General features: G+C 45.0%; 1 protein-coding gene across 6 annotated transcripts in view; it reads right to left on the bottom strand.

The window, feature by feature from the left end:
• MORN1 (MORN repeat containing 1) overlaps positions 1 to 26,049 on the bottom strand; it is a 145,015-nt gene that overhangs the window by 57,873 nt on the left and 61,093 nt on the right. For 4 of the 6 annotated variants that reach the window (XR_004592479.3, XR_015730060.1, XR_004592481.3 and 1 more), the window contains exon 13: positions 14,845 to 14,918. Coding sequence is in view for 3 of the 6 variants with exons in the window: in XM_087879293.1 (XP_087735419.1) it covers positions 14,845 to 14,918 (74 nt within the window). In the remaining 3 variants the exon portion in view is untranslated. Of the gene's footprint in view, positions 1 to 9,884; positions 10,663 to 14,844; positions 14,919 to 26,049 lie in introns of those variants that run through there. The other 2 variants (XM_034424109.2, XM_087879292.1) reach the window with 1 other exon arrangement.

Here is a 26,049-nt window from a genome sequence, read left to right as displayed (position 1 = left end):
GGGGGGGGGGCAGGGATTTTTGCTACCGGTTCTGTAAACCACCCGCCGCCATCACTACCGGATCGGGCGATCCGGTCCGAACCGGGAGCATTTCACCCCTGTTTCTGACAGTGAAAAGGAGGCTGGGGACGATGCGCGCAAGTGAGGTGAATCAGTGGACGATCCCTCCCCCCCCGGAAATAAGACCTGGTGCCTTTTTATGGTGGCAAAAAAATTATAAGGCAGGGTCTTATTTTCGGGGAAACATGGTAGTCACCTGTGCTGTCCAATAACTATGCGAGAGATTTCTCCGGCACCACAGTCGATTTTTCAACCGGTAAGACTTGGTTTCGGTTAGAAGCAGGGGACGACGGTGGGAGGACAAGTCTTTGGCAGATGTCCTTGAATTCTTGAATCTTGAATCCCCTCCCCAAGGACTTGCTGATCAAGTGAAAAGTGACTCCCCCACCCTTCTACCAGCCTCAGGTGAGTAAGAACGCAAGGGAACCTCTGCAGAGGTGGTATTCAGCCGGTTCGGTCCGGTTTGGGTCAACCGGTAGCAGAAATCATGGGTGGGCCTGCCTACCTGCCCAGGCTCTATGCCATCCTCTTTAGGCATCTTTTTGAGGCCGGCGCATGTGCAGAAGGCACATGCATGAGCAAAGAAAAACATGCTTCCAGAGAGCAGGTTGGCAATGCAAACCAGAGGGTGCTTTGTCAGAGGAATCCATGGGAACCATCTGAGGATGTTTGAAGCATGAAGGGACTTGTCGCCTCGGCTCTGTCCCACCAGTCTTCTCCCCACTCTCTTGGCAGCTCCGTTTGAAAGTCAGAGATGGCAAGCCGGACGCCTTTTTCCAGAGAACAGCTTATATATATATATATATATATATATTGGTTGATGATCTCTGGAGGGCTCGGGACAGGGGTTGTTCCTCTGTCCTGGTCCTGTTAGACCTCTCAGCGGCTTTTGATACCATCGACCATGGTATCATGCTGCACCGGCTGGAAGGGTTGGGGGTGGGAGGCACCGTTTTACGGTGGTTCTCCTCCTTTCTCTCTGACCGGTCGCAGTCTGTGTTGACAGGGGGGCAGAGATCGACCCCGAGGCCCCTTATATGTGGGGTGCCGCAGGGATCGGTTCTCTCGCCCCTCCTGTTCAACATTTATGTAAAGCCGCTGGGCGAGATCATCCGTGGTTTCGGGGTGAAGTACCATCTGTACGCTGACGACACTCAGCTGTACATCTCCACCCCGGATCACCCCAACGATGCCCTTGAAGTGATGTCCCAGTGCCTGGAGGCCGTACGGATCTGGATGGGGAGAAACGGGCTCAGGCTCAACCCATCCAAGACCGAGTGGCTGTGGTTTCCGACGTCCCGATATAGTCAGCTGGTGCCATCGCTGGCTATTGGGGGCGAATCATTGGCCCCCACGGAAAGGGCTCGTAACTTGGGCGTCCTCCTGGATTCACGGCTGTCTTTAGAAGAGCACTTGACGGCCGTGACCGGGAGGATTTTTCATCAGGTTCGCCTGATTCGCCAGTTACGTCCCTTTCTAGATCGGGACTCGTTACGCACAGTCACTCATGCCCTCGTCACCTCTCGTCTGGACTATTGTAATGCTCTCTACATGGGGCTCCCCTTGAGGTGCACCCGGAGGCTCCAACTGGCGCAGAGTGCTGCCGCGCGGGTGGTTATGGGAGCAACATGGAGCTCCCATGTAACACCTCTCCTGCGCGAGCTGCACTGGCTCCCGGTGGTCTTCCGGGTGCGCTTCAAGGTTCTGGTTACCACCTTTAAAGCACTCCATGGCTTAGGACCTGGTTATCTACGGGACCGCCTACTACCACCAACAGCCTCCCACCGACCAGTACGCTCCCACAGAGAAGGACTCCTCCAGGTGCCGTCGGCCAAACAATGTCGGCTGTCGGCCCCTAGGGGGAGAGCCTTCTCTGTGGGGGCACCGACGATCTGGAATGAGCTCCCCCCAGAGATACGGAGGATCCCGGATCTGCGCACCTTCCGCCGCGAGTTGAAGACGCTTTTATTTCATCAAGCGGGCCTCGCCTAAATTTTCTCCCTTTTAAATGAAAATTTTAAATTTTTAATTGTATTTTAAAATTATGGGTATTTTAAATTATGGATATAAATTCAGCCAAATTTATTTAATTTATTTTATTTGATTTTAAATTTTGTATATTTATGTGTTTTATTTCATGGCTGTACACCGCCCTGAGTCCTTCGGGAGTAGGGCGGTATAGAAATTCAATTAATAATAATAATAATAATAATAATATAACCTGGCCGAAAAGATGGAGTGGTGGGGAAGGAAGCCCAAGCTGAGATTTTCTCAACAAGCTTTCCCCCATATGAAGATTTGCACATACCCCCCAATATGCGTATAACTCTAGTGCCAATGGGACAGGAAAACACAAAGAGATGGATCTAGGATATATTGCATATGAACAATGACATGTAAAATTCCTTCCTTCCCTCCCTTTTCTCCTTCCTTCCTTTCTTCCCTTTTCTTTTTTCCTTTACTTCCTTCCCCTCTCCATGACCTTCCTTCCTTTCCTTTTGTTTCTTCTCCTTTCCTTCCTTCCTTCCTTCTTCACTCCATATTCTTTCTTCCTTCTTCCCTCCCTCCTGCTAATTTTTTCCAGGGGAAAAAACCCATACCCACATGCGAGAAAATCATTAATATCCATGGCAACTCCCAAAATATATATATATCAGATTTTAGACTTGAGAGTTTAGAAAATGCCTTTTACCTTTTGAAAAATGTAAGAGGAGTGTCTAAAAAAGAAAAAAAAAAAAGAAAGAAAAGAAAGAAAAGGAAAGGAAAGGAAAAGTCAAGGGATATTGTAATAAGCTAACAAAGCAGGCCACAGCTTCATCTGACTTTCCAGTTTACAGGGTGCAAAAAAGTCACCAAATTATAATCCCCGAATAGGCACGTGTGTCTGTGTGTCTGTGTATGTTTGAGTCTGGTAAAAAAAGGCCCCAGTTAAACCAACGTGATTCTTTTGTGAATTATTTTAAGGGTGTCCTGCTGGTTAAGGAATGGAGATTTTTCTAAAAATTCAGCCACAAAATGGGGGTTGCTAAAGCCTGTATCATCTGCATAGTGTCTTGTTTAATGGACTGCTAAATTGGCCATGCCCGTCTAGTCATATGACCACCTAGCCACGCCCACCCAGCCGGTCCGCCCGCCCCCTCAGTCTGAGGGGCCATGAATTGGCCCCCGTTTAAAAAGTTTGAGGACCCCTGAAGTAGACCTTACTCTAAATCAGGCTGATTTTTTTCCCCTCCTTCACCAGGTATTTTCATCAGCTAAATTGCCCCTTACAGCTGCTCTGTGCTCTAAGCCTTGCCAATAAACGTTGCCAGTTAAGGTGGAAACTCTGTGTGCGATGCAAGGATTGGGAAATTACTGCATGCACACAAACCCCCCCCCTCCCACCCACCCCCCAAAAAAACCACGCTCGGCAACATCCCAAATAAAATATTGTTCTTCCCCCTTCCCCAAAAAAAGAAGCCACCACCCATTTTGCTTTCATTCCCAGCGAATGGCTAAGCTCATCGGAGTCCCTGGGAATTCTATTCATTCCAATATTCTATTCTATTCTATTCTATTCTATTCTATTCTATTCTATTCTATTCTATTCTATTCTTCTGCATAGAAAGAAGATGGGAGATAAAAATTTTAACAGGTAATCCTTGGATTGTGACAACAGGGGCTGGTGGCTCAGCAGACTGATAGCATTGTGATTAACACCAGCTATCTGCAATTACTGTAAGTTCGAATCTCGCCAGGCTCAAGGTTGACTCAGCCTTCCGTCCTTTCTAAGGTAGGTGAAATGAGGACCCAGTTTGTGGGGGCAATAAGCTGACTTTGTATATAAATATACAAAAGTATGAAGGCTTTTGCTTAACGCATTGTAAGCCGCCCTGAGTCTCCGGAGAAGGGCGGCATATAAATCAAATTAAAAACAAAAAACAAAAAACAATTGAGCCAGAAATTTCTGTTACTAAGTGGGACATTGGTTAGGTAGGTTTTGCCCCATTTTGCTTGCAATAGCCGTTCAGTGACTCACTGCAGTTGTTTAGCTCCCACCTTGAGAACCGAGTCCAGGCAGAAAGATGGAGAGAGAGAAAAGAAAGTCATAAGAGATTAAATTTATGGGTTTTCTTGGCAGCTTGCTTAGGTTCCCCACTCTTGCTTTACTCCCTTCTTATATATTTTTCTTGGAAGAAGAATTTAAAAGACAAAAAAATAAAAAATAAAAATGGGGAGTGCGTTTTCTTCCCTTCCCTGCCAAAGACAAATAGGTTGCAAAATTTATCCCGAGTCTCGTTGTCTTCTGCAGGTGTTCTATCTATACGGTTACAATTAATATATCATCAGGACTGCTGGAGAACGTTGTTTTATTATACATAAGCATCCCTTTGATTTAAAATGTTAATATTATACGATCCTTTCTAACAACATTGCTCGGTGAGCCAAAACAGTTACGAAAGCACAAAAAAAAAAGAAGAAAGAAAACAAACTCTTGCCAATCTTTCCAGGAACAGAGTCCGATAATAATAATAATAATAATTTAAAAAAGAAAAGAAAAGAAAAGAAAAGAAAACCTCGCTGTAGCCTGTTGATTTGTTATTTGTTCGGAACAAATCAAAAACCTGTAGAAAGAAAGATGGAAAATGATCTTCGTGGTCCAAAGGAGGAGGTGTTGTTTTTTTTTTTCCCCCTTTTGCGTAAATAAATCTTCACCTCCTTTTTTTTTTTTTAGATTTGGGAAATTTACACTGGCACAAAAAATGGTTCAGCATGACTAATAAATCCTGTTGGGCTTTAATTGATTTTTTTTTTTTAAAAAAAAGGAAAGTAGTTGGAATCTGCTAGAACTGTTAAGGATCAACAGGAAACATGCGAGTTGAAGGTTTGAATCAGTAGTGGGTTTCAATTTTTTTTTACTATCGGTTCTGTGGGTGTGGCTTGGTGGGCGTGGCATGGCTTGGTGGGCGTGGCAGGGAAAGGATACTGTAAAATCTCCATTCCCACCTCACTCCAGGGGAAGGATACCCGCAAAATCCCCATTTGGGACTTCTGAGGCAGAGAATAGATGGGGTTGAGTCAGAATTTTTACTACCGGTTCTCCGAACTACTCACAATTTCCGCTACCAGTTCGCTAGAACTGGTCAGAACCTACTGAAACCCTCCTCTGGTTTGAATGAGTTTCAGATAGAACATTTGATTTAAAATTTAACATCATGGTTCATCCCAGCTACTGCGGTGGTTAGTTCACACACCACCATGGTATGGGTTGCTTTAGACACAATCTCTTGAATAAGCCATGATGGAAGACACCGTAGTGACCTGGTTCACACACACACACACACACACACGGCTGGTGTGGCCTGGCTCACTGAAAAAAAAATGACACAACAGCCCTGTTCGCAAACAGATTTATGCCGTAATGAGTGGAGATCGCGTATCGTGCTAAGGCCAAACGCCAATCCGGAGAGGCCCCGACTTACGACCACAATGGGAACCAGCATTTCCATGGCTAAAGGAGGCCCCATTGTTAAATGACAACCACTTTTTCCACCGTCGTTCAGCGAATCGCTAATGTTGTTAAGGGAACCATGTGGTCTTTTAAGAGAATCCGGCTTCCCCCCGTTGACTTTCCTCGTCGCAAGCCAGTTAGGGAAGTCACAGACAGCAATCACGTGACATCGGGACACCACAATTGTCGTAAATATACGCTGGACGCCGGTTGCCGAGCGCCCAAATTTGGATCACGTGACTGCGGGAATGCCGCGGCAGTCCTAAGTGTGAGGAACAGCTGTAAGTCACTTTTGTTTCCAGTGGCCATTGTTAACTTCAAATGGTCGCTAAATGAATGTTGTAAGTTGAGGACTACCCGGGAACCACATTACTGCTTGAACATTATGTGGGAATCGAGCCCGGTGATCACCCTGACTTGATTTAAGGCAATGTGTACAGGGAGTTCTCACCTTATAACTATTTGTTTAGTGACTATTTGAAGTCACGACGGCCCTGCAAAAACATGACTCACCGCTCTTTTTCCCACTTATGACTGTTATCGCCATTCTCAAAATTTGGATAATTGGCAACTGGTTCACATCTATGACGGGATCCCCTTTTTGTGACCTTCCGGCAAGCAAAACCAACGGGGAAGCTAGATTCACCGTGTGGCTAACTTAACAATTGCAGGGATTCGCCTAATAAGGAAGGGCATAAAATGGGGCGAAACTCACTGAACAAACCGTCTCGCTTAGCGACAGAAGGTTTGGACGCAATTGCGGTCGTAAATCGAGGATTACCTGTATTCTTGGGGGGTCTAACTTTGGTCTTGGAGCAACAGATAATACACCAGCATCAGCTTTGGGGAAACTGCCACTCAACTTTCTAAAAGCTCCCGGTGTTTGTGCTTCAATGTCTCATAGATAAAACTCCTGCCTTAAATGTACCCCGTGTTTTCCTTGCAGGAATCCAACCCTTTTTCGGGGCCGGGGCCCCTTCTGTGCGTCCCCCCCCCCCACCCCTCCTCAGCCTCACGGTCTTGAGGCAAGCTGTTTTCTCATAAATTGTCTTCAACGGTGGGAAGGGAAGAGAAAGAGAGATGGAATGATTTAAGCCGATGTTTCTGTAGCAAATACTTTTCTCAAATTTTCTGCAGATGTTGCTGTTAGCTGGGATGTGATTTTCGCACGGGCCCCGCCTATCCTGAAACGGTCTCGGAATGATAGCAGAAGAATTCAGATCCCCAAATCTCTTGCTTGGATACGGGAACAACTCCAAATTTTCTTTCTTTCTTTCTTTCTTTCTTTCTTTCTTTCTTTCTTTCTTTCTTTCTTTCTTTCTTTCTTTCTTTCTTCTTTTTCGCTTTTTTCTTTCTTTCCTTCTTTCCATCCTCCCTTCCCTTCCCTACTTTCTTTCTTTCTCTCTTTCCTTTCTCTTTCCTTCCCTTTTTCTTCCTTCCTTCCTTTTCTTTCTTTCCTCTCTCTTCCTTCCTTCTTTCCATCCACCCTTCCCGTCCTTCCTCCCCCCCCCCTCTCTCTCTCTCATGCTTTGGAGAATAGGGTGACGCTCTCTTCTCTATGACAACTGCTCAAATATAGTGACTGCTATGTCACCCCTAGTGCTTCTCTAAATTAGAGCAGGGGTCGGCAACCTTAAACACCCAAAGAGCCACAAAGGTCCTAACCGGAAGTCCCCCATTCAATTCTGGAGCCGACCGGAAGTCCGGTTCCCCCACCATAGAGTCTCCTCCTAGCGCGGCATCCTTTCTCCTCTACCTGCCCTAACCGAAAGCTGACCAGCGACAGGGAGCCGCAGCAGAGGGATGAAAGAGCCACATGCGGCTCCAGAGCCGCAGGTTGCTGACCCTATCCCTGCCACTATTCATCGTACGGTTTAGCCTCCAGGCCCCTAATCATCTTTCTTGCTCTTCTCTGCACTCTTTCTAGAGTCTCAGCATCAACGTGCCACCATGATAACATTGTACCGGGCACCGGCTGTTTCTTTGGCGGTGCTCATCCAGGCCCGTCTATCAGAAAGAGCATCAGCTGACCGACCCATCGTCCAAGATCACTGGCTTTTGGTAAACAGCCGTATATTATCCTTTCATAATTCTGACTGCTTGGGGCACCTGCTTGACTAAAATTTCTCACTTCTGTTCCTGGCCAAGAAAAGAGATGCCTATTTATAGTGCTTTTAATTTCTTTTTTTTTAAAAAAAAAGAAAAAAAAAAGCCCATGTACCTTACCATGGCAACCACAGTGTCCATGTGCTACCTAAGAGAACAAAAAGCTTTGCCGTGTAGGAAGCACGCACACACACTCGCACACACACACACACTGCCGGTTTTTGTTTCGCAACACCTTGTTTGCTGGTTTTTAAACATCCCTTCCCCCTTCTTACAAAATCAACGCCCCGTTATCGATCTCTTCTGTCTGGCTGTGGCAAAGCTTTCGTTCCCTTTCAAGGCGTACCAAAAAATCTCTCTCTCGTTTCTCCAACCCACCCACCCATCCTCAAAAAAAACCAAAAACACACACACACAAAAAAAGATTGATGAAATTCTCAGAAAAAAAGACTCTGGAGTTGTTGCCCTGAAATAGATTAAGAGCTGTAGGTTTGGGATGTCTTTCGCGACACAATCCCCCTTGTACGCAGTGGTGGGCTGCTGCCGGTTCGGACAAACCGGTAGTTCCAACAGTCAGCTGGCTCCGCCCATCCGCCCCTGCCCTATCCTGTCCTATATTTCCTTCTTCTTTCTGGCTCAGCTGATTCACGCGGCACAGCTGATTTCCGTGCCTCCGCTCTTCTACTTACCGGGGCTGCCTTAGAAGGTAAGCAGCTCAGCTTCAAGTTGCTGTATTTTGAACACAAGTGAGTTAGGCGCATGCAACGCGCACGATCACTGAACCGGTTGTACGGCATGAAAGGCTCTCCTTTCTACCTCTTTTTTCCCCCCATGTTGCTCTTTTTCCCATGTATAAAACAGGAGCCAGAAAGAGTTGAATGCCATCATCATCATCATCATGAGAATACGTATTTTCCCCCCTATAGCATTCCCTTAAATCAGAGTAAAATGAGGAGCGAACCCCCTTGTGCTACTTGACACCAAGTCTATCTTCGTTAGGATGTGACATACTCAAGGCGGCCTCCGTTGTGTGATTCGAAGATTTGGGCCAGGGGTGAAATGCTCCCGGTTCGGGTGATCAGGTAGTGATCGTTGCGGTTGGTTCGATGATCGGGTAGCGATGGTGGATCGAAACTCCGCCCACCCGCCCGGGTGTCGTTACTTCCTGGTTTTAACCAGGAAGTAATGTGTTTTTTTATCTTCTGCGGTTTTGCGCATGCACAGGTCTCCGCGTGCATTTCCGAACAGGTAAGGAAGGTAAGTAGATTTCACCCCTGATTTGGGCCAATTTATATGGGAGATAATCTGGGCAGTTGATAGGTTTTACAGACCGGAAGAAAAGCTTGGAAGTGGTCTCAGTAGCAAGATGGCAATCTTCTCTGTCAGAGTATGAATATTCATAGAGTGGAATAGATCACCCAACGGGGACTGTTTGGATAGACATGGTAACGGGTCAACCAATGGGGACTGTTTGGTAACTGAAACACAGTATTGTTGAGTGAGGTATTAAACTTGTTATTTATTTCACGCAGGCCCCGCTGGGAGAGTGAAGGGAGAGGGGCCGGATGTCAGCGTTTCAACGCTGGCATAGAGAGCAGAGGAGAGCGAGAGATAAACTCTGAAACTTTTGCCTGCTAAATCCCTTTGAAGTCGGGTTGTCGTGGAAATGAGGGGAGGGGGCACATTCCTGGGAAATGACGAGAAAAGAAGTCTGAAGAATGACTTGGAAGATAGCCAATGAGAAGCAGAGATTTGGGGATCGGAAAGGGAGGGATTGGGGGGCAAAAGGTCAGTCTTGTCCACGTGGAGTCATGATCCGGTGGCTGTGCTCAATTAAAGAAAGATTTCCTTAAAGATTGGCAGTTTGGAAATTCATTTAATTTTGAGATAGCACCGCAGTCCTTCAAAGAGATTTCCCAGAATCCCTCTCGTCAGTGACACTAAAAGGCATTCTGGGGGGGAAAGAAGCCCAACCTCTCTAAGGGGAGAATAGCTCAGAGGGGAATCTTTGCCACTATGGCAGTTTAAAATGTTCAACTCACAGAGGGCAGCTCACACTGCATCTCCAATCCCAGTTTGCCACCAGTCAGAACTGTCTTTCCAACAGATCGGCTCCCCCTTCCTCCTTCTCCTCTCCCCCCTTCCAAGCTTTGCTCCTTGCTGGCCTGTGCCACTTAGGCTTTATTTGCAAATAATCAACCGAGGCCTTTTTCTGCTTGCAGCGGGCGAATTTTAAATGCATTCTCTTTTATTTCCTAATGCACTGGATGGAGAAGAGTTCGTTTCTTACAAAAGCAAAGCCAAAACGGTCCAATCATATCAACGGACCCTGCGCTGTTATAAATGTAATTTGCGATGTGCGTTTTCGGCCATTAGTGGGCCTGGCTGATTCATCAGCTTTGTAGGGGGCATCTTGGCCCGAACTATTGTACAAACTCCCTCGCTTGCGTGGGTAGGGTTTATCTTTTTTTTTTTTTTTTTTTCAAAATTGTTGTCGTTGTTGTTGTTGAAGGAGCAAAGTCCATTTTCGATTTAGAGAGACGCGACGGGTTGAGGCCAGCAGGACTGAAGGCTTGGCCTCTGTCGAGGGAAAAATTAAATTTATCTAGAGTTCATCAGGATTGAGGTGGGCTGGAAGAAATGACAAAAGCAGACGGTTGGGGTTTGGTGGGGTTTTTTTTTGCTGTTTGGTTCCCATGCTGTAGATCCTCTTTGAGAGAATGTTATGGAGAGGTGAAATTAGATGAATAATTCCCAGGTCAGCGAAGAGTATATATATATATATACTCTCCCCCAGAGTTCAGGGAGGGGAGGGGGGAAGAGAGCTTGGTTGCGGTCCATCAATTTCCTCTCCCTTTAGCTGCCAAGTTCTTTCTGGATGTCTTTACTGGAGCCCATAACTATCTCTTTCTTTGGCAGGACTCTTAAAAGCTTGGAAACAGGTGGGAGAAGTTGGCCTAGAAACGGAGGTGATGTCACTTCACGAACTGCAATTACATATTCGCCTGAAAGATAGAAAGGAAGGCTGGGAATTAGCTGAGGAGGGGGTCTGGATTAACAGGTATCCTAAAAGCAGGCTATGGGATGGGGCACCCAGGAGGACACTTCTCTGACAAACCACGGATGTTTTAAGACGGTGGACTGACCACGCAAGGCCCTACGTAAGCAAGCACAGATCACGTCTCTCCGAGCACATTCTGGTGGCTGGAAGGCATTTCCCCACCTGACTTAAAATCTACACACCTCTACCTTGCAGGAACTGGGGATGTCTAGTTTAATGAAAAGAAGGACCAGGGGAGACATGATAGCAGTCTTCCGATATCTCACGGGCTGCCCCAAAGAAGAGGGAGTCAAGCTGTTCTCCAAAGCACCTGAGGGCAGGACAAGAAGCAACGGATGGAAACCAATCAAGGAGAGAAGCAACTTAGAACTAAGGAGAAATTTCCTGACAGTGAGAACAATTAATCAGTGGAACAACTTGCCTCCAGAAGTTGTAAATGCTCCAACACTGGAATTTTGAAAGAAGATGTTGGATAACAATTTGTCCGAAGTGGTGGAGGGTTTCCTGCCTAAGCAGGGGGTTGGACTAGAAGACCTCCAAGGTCCCTTCCAACTCTGTTATTCTATTCTATTCTATTCTATTCTATTCTATTCTATTCTATTCTATTCTATTCTATTCTATTCTATTCTATTCTATTCCATTCCATTCCATTCCATTCCACTCCACTCCATTCCGATTATTGAAAATCCGTGTCTTCTAACGGAGGCCACTCTTGCTTAGCTGCCCACTCTTTTTCAAATGCAACGGGGCCACAAGGGAGATACTTTGCATCAACGTGGCAGGCCCATCGCCCAGGTGCCTGGCATGCAGCTCTCAAAGCTGCCCATGGGCACCGAGTGAACCAGTCGCTCCAGAGAGATATCGATGGCCGTTCTTCCTCTGAAGGTTGTCAGCGTTTTTGACAAAAGAGGTTTTTAAATACAGGGTGAAAGTTCGGTGCAAAAACGCAACTTGACAGAAGGTTCTCAACCTCCCGTGTCCGTGAAGTCAAGATAAGACAGCACTGCCATCAATATTTCGGGAGGGATTAACATGATGAGCGGGTTGTTAATGGAACTGGACGGGGGCCAGGACACCTGGATTAGCAGCTCCTGAATTTAAAAGGGAAAAACATTCAAGGAGATTTCCCCCCCCCCTTTTTCTTCTTCTTCTTCTTTTAGTCTAGGGTGAAATTGCAAAAAGAGGTCACTCTGCACGTTTGGGAAGATTTTTGCACATGAAGGCTCAGCCTGACTGACACAAGGCCCCGATCGAACGGAAAAAATGCGTACATGAAAGTTTTGCTCAGCACGGATTAGCCTTTGTGGGGAGAAAACTTGACTTGGCTGCGGTCCTAGAGGCTCTGATTTTCAGAGGAAAGGTCTGTTTCCAGAAATATGAGGAGTGCGCAATTCCTTGCATCTTGGGAAGGTAAAGCGTCCGTGCCAGAAGACCTCCTTGTGAACTGATGACAGAGTCACCTGGGGGTAGAGATGGATTTGCTGGGCGATAATATTCAGGAGATGCACTTTTGAACTTAGGTGCTGGAAAACTCCTCCGAAGACCCAACAAACTAATGGATCATCATATAAATCCACCCAGAGTTCTCCTTTGAAGCACACGCGTGATCAGGCTCAAATTGATCCTACTCCTGAGACACATTATTGCGAACACCCAGAAGGCTCCTGGAACAAGAGCCGGAGTGGAGCGACGATGCCTTCCAATCTCACTATGTCTGTCGGTCGGTCTGTCTTTCTGATCAACTGTTTCACCTCCCATTCTGCAGTAAGCCTTCCTCTCCCTCACTTCCCCACCCATCTGTTCCAAAAACAGACTGACATTTAAAAAACAGGGAGAGAAACAACGTTAAGTCACAGCTATCTATACGCAGCCAGGGAGGAAGGGAGGGCGGGCAGGAGAGAGAGAGGAAAGAAGGAAGGAAGGAAGGAAGGAAGGAAGGAAGGAAGGAAGGAAGGAAGGAAGGAAAACATTACTTTTTAAACACTTGCACGTACTGTATGTTGCCTTGAACATTTGGAAGTTGGGATTTCAAAACCAGAATTCAGGCTTAACTCAGGAATCTGTATTGCGTACATATTTCATACTGTTGCTTGTCACCCCACTTGCTCATCACATTCTCCCCACTCAAAGCTGTCTGTTAAAATCCTTTATGCAGTCCCAAATTTTGTTGTCTCTGCGGGAATTTGATGGTTAAATTTCCTTTCCCTTCTTACCTTCTGGAAGGAAGCCTTGTAGTATCCGAAGCCGAACATCCAGATTCAGTCACAGTTTTGTTCCATATAATATCAAATTTGTGAACGCTCAAGTTTCCGCTTTCCCCTACGCATTTCCACAATATTGCGTACTTTTTAACCAAATTTGAACACTAACACATGAATAATGAAGGATCCCTTAATGTACCCTTACTGTAGCTATTAAATCTGCATTACTATTAATCTTCTCATCGGTCCTATCACCCATCTCCTCCCACTTATGAGTGTAACCTTGTTGCTGGTATCCTTAAGATTTATATTGACTGCTTCCCTATGACTACCATTAAGTGTTGTACCTTATGATTCTGAAATAATAATGGCGGGCTAACAAATAAATAAGGGACGTGGTGGCTCAGTAGCTAAGACGCTGAGCTTGTCGATCGAAAGGTCGGCAGTTCAGCGGTTCGAATCCCTACCGCCGCGTAACGGGGTGAGCTCCCGTGACTTGTCCCAGCTTCCTTCGACCTAGCAGTTCGAAAGCACGTAAAAAGTGCAAGTAGAAAAATAGGGACCACCTTTGGTGGGAAGGGAACAGCGTTCCGTGTGCCTTTGGCGTTGAATCATGCCGGCCACATGACCACAGAGATGTCTTCGGACAGCGCTGGCTCTTCGGCTTTGAAACAGAGATGAGCACCGCCCCCTAGAGTCGGGAACGACTAGCACTTATGTGCAAGGGGAACCTTTATCTTCACCTTCATATTCACAATATATATAATATATATAATCAATCTGTATGTGACTTGCTCTGACATGCTCCATTTTGTAAAAAATTTGTTGCACCGAGAATGCCAGGGGCTACAACTCTCCAGGCCATACTGTCCTCCAACCCCACCCAAGATTGGCAGATTAGGACACAAGAAAACTCTTGGGTGCTCTTGATAAGGAGGACTTTAAAAGGATCAACAGATTCTACATCCAGCGTCCTTTTCTCCCTTCTTCTTCCCTCCCCTTTAAGGGACACCACCAATAGCTAATTAATATGGCATCGGCAACATAAAAAGGAAAAATGGCTGCGATGAAAGGGGGGTGGGGGGTGGGAGAGAAGAGAAAAAGCATTTATGAAATTTGCTACCGCCCGAGAATCTGAAGGGCGGAGAACGTGCGTGGAATGTGGGTCCTTTCTTGCCAATGACATTTTGAGAGATGCTGGAATCATCAAAGGGCATTTACGGAGCGATGGGAGAAGGGATTATCAGATGTCGTTAAAGGGGAAAGAAAAAACCCGTCAGACAGAGTAAGCCTTCCTTTGGTTTGATCAGGAGAAGCACGGTTAGGAGTTCCACCCCAAGAGAATAAAATCTGGGCCCTCATTTTACTGACCACGGGGAGGATGGAATTGGCTGTGTGCAAAGCTGGCGAGTGTGTATTTGTGTGCATTTGTCTCCGCAAGCCCAGGGAGAGACAAGAAGCCCTGCAGAATATATTTGACTTACGACCAGTCATTTGATGGCAAATAAAAATAAAAATAAAAATGCCCCAAGAAGATTCGGTTACAACTACGAGATTTGCTTAATAACCATAGCAACAGTTGAAACGTCAGATCTGATCATGCAGTGCCTCAGCTTAGGACCACCGCGACTTACGACCGGAATTCCGCTCCCAATTTTGTGGTCTTAAGTCGAGGACTACCTGTGACTTCCCATTCTTCTGACCCAGCCCCCCTAAACGCTTCCTTAGGGCCTTTCCCAAGCTGGCAGCCTCTTCCACATGTGTGGACTTCAATTCCCAGAATTCCACCTGTCTTAAAGCCACCAAGGGAGGCTTAGAGGTTCCTTGTGTTGATGAAAAATAAAGTTTTTTTTTTTTTAACCCAGGAATATTTGGTCCTTTGTGACTTTGGGCCCAACACCTGCATCTACAAGAGATGATCTTACCTGGTGGAGGTGGTGTGAGGTTTGGCGAGCTTTCATTCACCCTGGACTTCCATCCTTCGGTGGCTATTCCTGATCTGGAAGAGACAAAGGAAGTGAGGGAATGAGACTAATCTGTTGCGTCGCTTTTGAGGTGTTACCGCTTGGGAAATCAGTACGGGAATGCAGGTAATCCTCGATTTACAACAGGATAGAATAGAATAGAACTTTATTACGGTCATAGACAAGAATCATCACTGTTTACAATAGTGTTAAAAGATACTACTACTGCTAATAGTGGATAATAACATTCATGGCAATAAAATACATGGTCTCAAACAGTTTGGATCAGGGGCCTCCAACCTTGGCAACTTTAAGCCTGGTGGACTTCAACTCCCAGAATTCCCCAGCTGGGGAATTCTGGGAGTTGAAGTCCGCCAGGCTTAAAGTTGTCAAGGTTGGAGACCCCTGGTTTGGATCATGCCTCTGTTTTTACATGATCGGAGAGCGGATTAAGTACGTGTGTAAATATAATTTCTCTAAAAATTGTAAGAGATATCTACAAAATATCGGCGCAAACTGACACCTATAATTCTGTAACCGAATTTTTCCTTGCGGTCATGGCAGCCGCACGGAATTTCGCCACTGCACACGTGGATGACTTAACAACACTTAGGGACCGTTCAAGGTTACAACAGCGCTGTAAGAAGAATCAGAAAACCTGATTTCTAGGAAAGGAACAAAGATAAATAATTTAAGCACTAAAGAATATAACCGAGGCTTCATACTTTGCCAACCTTAGAAGAAATAAAGTTATATGAAAGTGCTTTTTTTTTTTTTTTTAACAAACAGAACCTCTAAGGGGGGGGGTTGTCTAAAAATAATAAATACAAAACAAGAAGGGTTCAGAAGTGACGCGAATTAGTGGAGTATAAAGGGAAGGATTAAAAAATAAATGAAATCCTAAGGTTTTTCCAAAATTGCATCTATTTATTTACCTAACAACGATTCAAGGTTTTTTCCTATTTTGGTTCTCAAATTGGTTCAAATACATTCAAGGTTTTTTTTTTATTATTACTATTTTTAAACTTCCATCCCTATCCTGTGAAGGAGACCCACTGAAAGAAATTGGTTCAAATACAGGCCAAGGGAAGAATAAGAAGTGTTGGCCTCGTTGTTTATAACCGCGAGAAAACTGGATCGCAGGCTGTACGGGCTCTGGAATTTATTTATTCCTCCACCACCATCACACAAAACAGTGGCTGAGGACTTCCATATTCTATTCCTCATGTCAAGTGATAATGAGGCTTTCAAGTGTCCTTATTTATGAAGAGCCGGAGAATGAGAACAATTAAATGAAGCATCTGTTTCTTTCCCGGAGAGCGCAAGTAGTAACCCCTCCGTTTGCAAGGCTCGCGTGTTTCATCAAATGTCCTATGCCTGTCAACTTTGATAACATAAATAAATGACTTCATGGGGGCTTACTGGATGCACTGGCATATGAGTCACTGAGCTTCAATGGACTCCGGGGGATGGTAGAGGACAGGAAGGCCTGGAGGACCGTTGTCCATGGGGTCGCAATGGGTCGGACACGACTTCGTGACTAACAACAAGAAGTGTCTGTGTCTCTATCTATCTATCTATGTATCTATGTATCTATGTATCTATGTATCTATGTATCTATGTATCTATGTATCTATCTATCTATCTATCTATCTATCTATCTATCTATCTATCTATCTATGTATCTATCTATGTATCTATCTATGTATCTATGTATCTATCTATCTATCTATCTATCTATCTATCTATCTATCTATCTATCTATCTATCATCTATCTGGGTTTCCCCAAAAATTAGACAGGGTCTTATATTAATTTTTGCCCCAAAAGATGCACTAGGGCTTATTTTCCAGTTAGGTCTTAAATGTGGTACTAAATATGTCCATCTGGCTGACGATCTTAACTGGGACTTATTTTTGAGGTAGGGCTTACGTTACGAGCATCCTGAAAAATCATGCTAGGGCTTATTTTCTGGTTGGATCTTATTTTCAGGGAAATACAGTATTAAATGCATCCATCTGGCTGACAATCTTAACCAGGACTTATTTTTGAAGTAGGGCTTATATTACGAGCATCCTGAAAAATCATACTAGGGCTTATTTTCTGGTTGAGTCTTATTTTAGGGGAAATGCTATCTATCTATCTATCTATCTATCTATCTATCTATCTATCTAATCTATCTCTCTATATTGATTAGGGGACAGAAGGGTAAAATATACGAAGAATGGTTGCAGGAATTGGGTATGAAAAGGAGGACTGAGGTGACATGATAGCAGTCTTCCAATATTTGAGGGGCTGCCATGAAGAAGAAGGGGTCAAGCTCTTCTCCAAAGCACCTGAAGGAAGGCAGGACAAGAAGCAACAGGTGGGACTGATCAAGGAGAGAAGCAACCTAGAACTAAGGAGAAATTTCCTGACAGTGAGGACAATTAAGCAGTGGAACAGCTTGCCACCAGAAGTTCTGGGTGCTCCATCACTGGAGATTTTTAAGAAGAGATTGGACAGCCATTTGTCTGAAATGGTCTAGGATCTCCTGCTCGAGCAAGGGGTTGGACTAGAAGACCTCCAAGATCCCTTCTAACTCTGTTATTCTGTTCTTTTCAATACTCTGCAGATTCAATGGGGGGGGGGAATCTCATGTTGGGATAGTTGGAGAGAGAGGAGAAAGAGAAAAGAAATATAAAACGTTCTTTTCTGAAATTTGGAAAATGTTGACTTCTGGAAACGCCTTCCTGTGCTTAAGTGCAAAGCTTTCCTTTTGAGTTACAACAAGGACAGAGAAAAACACAAATGGTTGTTTGTGTGCCTGGTCTAGAAACCCCAAAGTTTTAAGATTTATTAACCTCCTAGGTTAAAAAACAGTTTTGGACCAGGAAATTTGCTCCTGCTCAAACGTCCATGTTCTACAGATGATGTCCCATGATATGGGGGTGGTCCTTATTCAAAAATGACCCTTCTCTCTTGGCAGCAGGCCATCCCTGGCAAATTAGCTGGATCCCCAAGGCGAAACCTTTTCTACTGTAAATGATTTAAAATTACTGCCACCAATTGTATCCTTTTCTTCAAGCTTTTTATTCACTGCTGGTTGGATTGTTTGAACCAGCTTTCCTGTTTATTAAAAAGCAAAGCTCAGTGGGCAATTGCTTTTGACGTTTGTCAACGGAAAGCAAGAAAGAAATGACGTTAAGTAAATAATATACGGAAGTAGAGAGATACCCCAAAACAAGATTAATCTTTAGAACAAGCGTTCTTTTAATCCATGCTGTAGGACTTCCAAAGACGGAACTATTTAGTAGTCTGCTGCTGAGCGTGTCCAACTGAGTGTGCCCAAATTGCAACTGTGTTTTAACTGGGTAATTCGTTCAGTGAGCGTTCCAGGGGTCCCATTAGAAAATGGGGATTTTGACGCAGGAATCTGTTGGAAGTGCCTTGATAAATTTCGAAGGGGTACGTCAGAAGGTAAATACGCCGAGAAACAAAAAGGAAGTCGGATGGGTGCTACAGGAAATGGTTTTGATCTTGGCAAATCTTCCCAACAGGAACATTTCGCGGCATTTATTACAATTCAGCCTATTAAAGCCCATTATAAACGTAAGCTTTGCAATCCAGGAATCAGTTCAGGCCCATAGAATGGACTCGGCCTCTCTTGTGATGTAATGCTGCATTTTCCCTTCTCCGGGATTAATTTTTCTTCCGAAGCAGGCTTATTCTCTCCATTAGCCTGGGTGGGTAGCATTCAGAAAGGAGTGGTCCCTTCTAGGCAGAGACGATGGCAATAGTAGGAATATTAGCTGCCTGGATCGGACTTACCGGCAGGATTAATGCAAGGTTTTATTATGCTACGCCGCTCACTTTTCAACTCCTTTGAAAAGAACCTTTAAAGAGACGAAATTGCTTTCCTTTCACGGAGTTAGCCGAGTTACTCATTTTACACGCAAAGCCAACTTTTCCTTTTAGTGAAATCATGCCAGATTCAAATCCAGAGGCGTTTTACACAAAATGACTAAGATCTGGGGGAAGGATAAAGGTGTGTGTGTGTGTGTGCGGGGGATGTATAAAGTCTCCAATTCAATGTTAGGATTTGTAAAGTTCAAGGTTGCCATGCAAGCTTATTCGGAGGTAAACTTGAATTCATTGAAGACCCCATAAGCTTAAATCCAAGTTATTGAAGCACAAGATATGATCAGATGGAATATCTTAGGCTTCGCACCATGGTCCAGTTCACTCGACGTGCAAAATGCATGGTTAGATTCCTGCAAACCACCAAACAACTAACTAACCAACCAACCAACCTGATTTTGGACAATATGTGGTGCAAAGCCAGCCCTTATACTCAATAAATGTTCATCCTAAGGGACAGCTTGATGGGACTTCTTTTGATTGCTACTTTAATTGCATCCAGTTTTGCTCACCACATTATACAAAAGACGTTGAGGCTTTGGAAAGAGTGCAGAGAAGAGCAACAAAGATGATTAGGGGCCTGGAGGCTAAAACGTATGAAAAATAGTTGCAGGAATTGGGTATGAAAAGGAGGACTGGGGTGACACGATAGCAGTCTTCCATCATTTGAGGGGCTGCCACAGAGAAGAGGGGCTCAAGCTATTCTCCAAAGCACCTGAAGGCAGGACAAGAAGCAACGGATGGAAACTCATCACGGAGAGAACCAACCTAGAACTAAGGAGGAATTTCCTAACGGTGAGAACAATCAACCAGTGTAAACAGCTCGCCTTTAGAAGTTGTGGGTGCTCCATCACAGGGTTTTTTTAAGAAGAGACTGGACAGTCACCTGCCTGACATGGTACAGGATCTCCTGCTTGAGCAGGGGGTTGGACTAGAAGACCTCCCAAGGTCCCTTCCAACTCTGTTATCTGTTCTGTTCCTTTGGATTGGTAAAAAAAAAAAAAAAGGACTTTATCTCAGCCATGTTCAATATTCTAACCATAAATATTGCTTCCCATCAAGGAGGAAGGTCTCCAGACAGGAAAACCCATCCGTCACTAAAAGGAGAACTCAGGAAACCTCCCTGCAATCTCTTGATTTTATGACAAGGAGCCTTCCTCCATCACGTCTTCAGCTCGTGCATCACCAAAGATCGGGAGAGACCGAAGCCAGAGGGGTACAGTTCAAAAATGACTATGAGGGACGAGGGGAGTTGAGCAGCTGGTCAACTGAGACCGATTCCCTCTCCCCCCGCATCACCAAATAATCCCTGTCCCTCAACCAGCCGCCATTCAGAGAACCCCACTCCTCATGAGTTGCTCCATTTATTATTTCTGCATTGCGTCAGGGGGGAAACATTCGCACTAAGCCACAGGGATTAAAGACCGAAGCTGTGGGGGACTCCGATCGTATCCGTCATACCCATCTGTTTTCGATTCCAACCTTTCACACCTGCTTATATTTATTATTCCTTGCTTAGACAAGACACGGCTCGTTTTTCAACCTTTTTTTGCCCCCCCCACCCCACCCTTCCTGAAGAAAAGCATATAAAGGCAGGGGTTTCTTTAAAAAAAAAAGAGAGAGAGAGAGAGAGAGATGGTCATTATCATCTATTCTTTCAAGTTTTCATTCTGAAGATGACACTCCCAAGAAGAGATTTTAAGAATGATTGACACGATGGGCACTCGGATCCAGTGAGAAGTGGAAGAAATTAGGTTGGGTCAGTGTAACTCCGCTGAAGTTAGGAGTCCTTAATGTTCTCTGAGCTTGCTTGTTTTCTTGCCATGCTAGCGCTGATGATAGATAGATAGATAGATAGATAGATAGATAGATAGATAGATAGATAGATAGAATTCTTTATTGGCCAAGTGTGATTGGACACACATAAGCATAAGCTCTCAGTGTAAAAAGAAAAGATACATTCGTCAAGAATCATAAGGAAAAAATAAATAAATCATCCGATATAATGTTTCACGTGTAGGAGAAACAAGCCTGGTTCAAAACCACTTCTTTGAAGGGTTTGCTAGGGTTAAAAAAAAAAGATGGCAACGAAGAGGAACAAATGGAGACAGAAAGGGAGAAGAAGCAATACAACAATGGCAATGGGCACTAATGGATGGGCACTAATCAAGGACAGAAGCAATCTAGAACTGAGGAGGAATGTCCTAAAAGGGAGAACAACTGATCAGCGGAACGAGTTGCCTCCAGATATTGTGGGTGCTCTACCACTGGAGGTTTTTAAGAGGAGACTGGACAACCACTTGCCTGAAATGGTATAAGGTCTCCTGCTGGAGTAGGGAGTTGGACTAGAAAGCCTCTTCCAACTCTGTTATTCTATTATTCTGAGAAGGTAACTGAAGAGGGATGTCCTCTTCATCATCGTCATCTTCTTTTAACCCCCTGATAATCTCTTGCGGGGTGGAGTCTGGGCAACTGAATGGAGCTGAGTGTCTCCTAGCCGGATGCCTTTCCTGTCGCCAATGCGGAGTTTTGTTCAGCAGATATATTCTCCTTGTGCCCAGAGAGAGAGAGAGAAATATCTGCCTCTCCCTTAGGATCGAACTCACAGCCTCCTGATTGTGAGACGAGAGCTCCACCTGTAGGCCACCGCACCACCCAAGGTGATAACTGCATTTGAAGATGCCGAACAATTGGGCAAAACAAAACAAAACAAAACTCCAATTTTTTCTTTTAAAAAAAGTGTATTTTTTTTTTTGGTTCGGAAACAAGAACACAGCAGATGGGCATCCGTAAACAACATGCGTTGCTCATGGGTTGAACAAATGGAGAGAAAGAATGACTGGCTACTTTCTTGTGCACTTCCGTTGAGGCAACAGTTGTACCGATCCCTTTTATTTTTTTAGCGTTTTTTTTCCCCCTCCTCTGACATTTCCAGTTCTTTATCCCAATAAGGAAGATGAGACGCACACGCCATGCCTTCCTTCTGGAAGGTTCCTTCGGCCCTGTTAGACCAGGGGGTGTGTTTTCACCCCAGCCCTAACAACGACAGGATTGCTCCAGGTGGTCTCGGAAAAAGGCCAAAATATAGAATTATTATCTTTATTGAAGTGAAGATATTATGGTTATATCTTGAGTGGCAGGGAAGAGAGAAAAAGTCTTTTGGGTTTTTTTTTTTTTCCTTCTTCTTCTGCCTCATGTGCCAAAATAACTTGGCTCTCTTTGGTTTGATCCACCTTGATATAAGAGAGGAATTATTCACTGTTCTAATCCGAGCCGCAAAATAGATTGGGGTTATCCAAATGTCCTTTTTCCAAGGTTTCCCCACATTCTTATGCAACTGGGTTTTATTTAAGTAGACCTTTCCCTTCAGCTGCAGGGGGAAAAAAAAAAAAGGTTTGAATAACCACTTGAAAGTGGCTTCTTTTCAAAATGTGTACAGTTGTTGATTATTTGCCCTGTCTATAGATGTCAAGAAGTGTGGAGTTCGCTTGTAGCACAACGTGCTTAGACTACCTACAGTAGAGGCCAAAATTGTGGAAACCTTGTGGGAAAAGTGTATTTTCTAAAACTAGCTAATAACACCACTTTTTTTTTGGAGTAGTACCATAAAATTATATCTCAATGGAAAGATCATTTAATCAAGAATGTCATGTCTTAACTTTTATGAAGGATTTGCTGTTAGAATAGCAGTTACGGTATAAAGAAGAAAAGTGAAACACGTAAAAAAACAAACAAAAAACCGAGATATGCAAAAATTATCACCATGTCATTTAATCCTTAGGTGGGTAAACTTTAGCATGAATTATGGCCTTATAACGTCTTCCCATGGAGGGAACCAAGCCTTTGAGTTCTGCAGCTGTTATCATGTGAAACCAAGATTGAAGGATGGCTTCTATTAACTGGGTTTTATTGCTGGGTCACTTCTGACTAACAAGTTTCTTTAGTCGGAAAATCCATAGATTTTCAATTGGGTTAAGAAGGTCTAGGCTCTTCCCAGGCCATTCCAGCAGTGGAATAGGATGATCTTGAAACTCCAAAAAAGAAAAAAAAAAGTGGTGTTATTAGCCATCAAACCTCAAAACTACACTTCTACTGCCATTGTAAACTTTTAACGGTCACTAAATGAACGCTTGTAAGTTGAGGACTAGCTGTAATCGATGGATCAGCTGACACCTCCAGATGTTGTGGATGCTCCATGACCGGAGGTTTTCAAAAATAGATTTAGACAACCATTTGACCAGGATGGTATAGGACAGTGATGGCTAACCTTTTTGCTATCATGTGCCAGGAAGGGGGGGGGCGGCGGCAGGGGGGGGTCGCGCGTGTGCGTGCGTGCTCATACCCATAATTCTATGAGACCCACCCACCCTCTGCTCACCCCACTCCTGGCACACAATGGCCCGGTAGGCCCATTTTTCTTTCTCACCTGGCTCCAGGACTTATCTAGGCGTCTGGGGAGGGCAAAAACAGCCTTCCCCACCCCTTCGGAGGCCAAAAATGGCCCGTTGGACAACTTCCAGTCTCACCGGAAGCTGAGCTTGTGTGCCCACTGATATGGTTACGCGTGCCAGTTGTGGCACACGTGCCATAGGTTCGCCATCATGGGTATAGGGGTGTAGGTCAGTAGGTCAAAGGTCTCAGTGCCAGGCTGTAACAGCACATTGCCAGCTTGTGCTCTTTGAGTCTTTCCTGCTTATTTCATTACTTCATTTTGGCTCGGATGTGGATGATCTAATATATTACCTAGAGAAGATGGCATCTTGAAAAGGGGGTGAATAATTCCTATCCAATTAGAACCCTGTTACTGTGATACCTTTTATCTGCTTATGTAAAACTGTATAAAATTAAAGCTCTCTACCAAGTCGGGAGAGATATCTTGGAAACATCTTGAAATAGAGCAAAAGCCTGGATCTCTGATTTACAGCATAGGGGGTTCCTGCTTGAGTAGGGGGGTTGGACTAGAAGACCTCCAAGGTCCCCTCCAACTCTTGTTATTCTATTTCTGAAAGGAAGAGCTGGCCGATAAGTACATGGAATGTGGATCAAAGCTCGTTAGGTTTCAGATCTGATCCGGTTTCAGATGGAAGATGGCTTTACAACAATTCAGGAATTCGGAGCAGAAACAAGTCTTGTTCTGTTCCTTCCAGCCTAACAGCTGAGACTCAAACAGAACGAAGAAAGGAAAAAAAAAAAGGGGGGGGGGGAATGCATCATTTCACGGTAGCATCAAGTATCTATTCAAATGTTCAAAAAAGAAAGGGAGGAAAAAAAAAACCCAGCCAACTAATTGACTCCATCTGTATTGATTTAAGGACTGATTAAATGCCTAATCAAGAAAGTCTTAATTAATTTTTTTCTTCTTCTTTTTCTTCCCCCTGAGCAAAGAAAAGAGCCCGGGGAAAGGGACGAAGGAGAGGGAAAGCACTTATTAATAAAACGCCTTACGCTGCGTGTCAGATTTCTTCGGTGTCGCGTGCAGCGATCATCACGTGAGTTCATTTCGTTTTTCTGGATTTTGTTTTGGAGACTGCGAAGGGACGTCGGGTCAGCAGGCTGGGATGAGATTCTGGGGGTGCTGCAAAAGGCCACCCCCACCCCCTCCCAAGTCAAAAACAGGTAATCAGAGTCTGCCAAGGACGAGTAAAATCCTCTGTGGCTGTTAAGAGCCAGATGGCCCTGCAGCCTTGGGAAAGACGGCTGGCTGTCCTTGCCAAGGTTTGACGTGAAGCCAGCTAGCGGGAGAAAAGATAGGAGGTGCCCTTGGGCGAGCTATCTTCAAAAGCCCCCCCACCCTTGGCGGTGTTCACACAACACGCGGAACAGGTCAGGATTAGGGATAAAGCCCTTGGAAGGACCAGCTAAGCTTTGTGAGGGTGGATCTTGGCTGGAGGGAGGAGGAGATGCCTGGGGCTCGGCATGTCGAGGGAATCTGGTTGCCTCGGTGAGGGGATAAATCCTCAAGGAAAAGGGCGAATGAGTTGAGCGGGTTAGAATAAGTCACGAGACTACGGGGAAGTCCTCGTCTTATGGCTACATTGAGCCCAACGGTTCTGTGGCTAAGCGAGACAGTTGTTAGGGGAGCTTTTGGCCCCGTTTTACGATCTTTCTTGCCACGGCTGTTAAGGGAATCACTGCAGTGGTTGAGTTAGTTAGTTATTTAGTTAGTTGGCCTCCAGAAGTTGTGAATGCACCAACACTGGAAGTTTCCAAAAAAGAGATTGGACAACCATTTGCCTGAAATGGTATAGGGGCTCCTGCCTGAGCAGGGGGCTGGACTAGAAGACCTCCAAGGCCCCCTCCAACTATTCCATTCCATTCCATTATTTTGAATTCTCTTCTCTTCTCTTCTCTTCTCTTCTCTTCTCTTCTCTTCTCTTCTCTTCTCTTCTCTTCTCTTCTCTTCCCCTCCCCTCCCCCTCTCCTCTCCACTCCACTCCACTCCACTCCACTCCACTCCACTCCACTCCACTCCACTCCACTCCACTCCTACTCTACTCTACTCTACTCTACTCTTCTATTCTGTTGTTAAGTAAACCTGGCTTCCCCACTGTTTTTGCTTGTTAGAAGGTCGTAAAAAGGGGAATTCAGGACCACGGGACACTGCAACTGTCATAAATACAAGTCAGTTGCCAAGCGCCCGAATTTTGATCCGGTGATCGACTGGGATGCTGCAACGGTCGTAAATTGCGAAAAACGGTCGCGAGTCACTTTCTTCAGTGCCGTTGTAACTTCGAACGGTCACTAAACAAACCGTTGTAAGTCGAGGACTACCTCTAAAAGCTTCCCATAGAAAGAGCCACTGAAATGCGGCAGTAACGATTGAACGCAGAGGTAAAAAAAGGGGCCCCTGGAATTGAGGACTTTCCTTTGAACCTTGGCAAGCGACCGTATCGTTGCTCACTACTCATCCTGCCTTCTCGCGGCTGCTCTTCTGCCTCCCAGGATGCCAACAAGCACGGGAAATGCACGACCCACGTCTTAAGTCACCTCTCCCAAAAGCCATCTCAAGAGGACCCACAAGGGGTCCCGCCTTGCCCTGATGAGGCGTTGAAGGCAGCACAAGAGACCAGGGAGGATCGGGGACCAGTGTCTAGGTTCCAAGTAATAGCTCCCTAGAAAGCAGAACTCCGAGGCAGGCAGATTCCTCAAAGGACAATTTAATTGGAGGGATCCTATTGGCACAAACGGGTGAAAACCGACTCTGAAAGTCCCCACGGTTTTCACCGGATTAAAAAGTGAACGTTTCCCCCTCACACCAATCAGTCAC

This window comes from Pantherophis guttatus, chromosome 15, assembly GCF_059756535.1.
Source record: "Pantherophis guttatus breed Tessera chromosome 15, ASM5975653v1, whole genome shotgun sequence".
In the NCBI taxonomy this organism is placed as follows: domain Eukaryota; kingdom Metazoa; phylum Chordata; class Lepidosauria; order Squamata; family Colubridae; genus Pantherophis; species Pantherophis guttatus.
The sequence above is the reverse complement of the archived record's forward strand: the minus strand, read 5'-3'. Positions and strand labels throughout refer to the sequence as shown.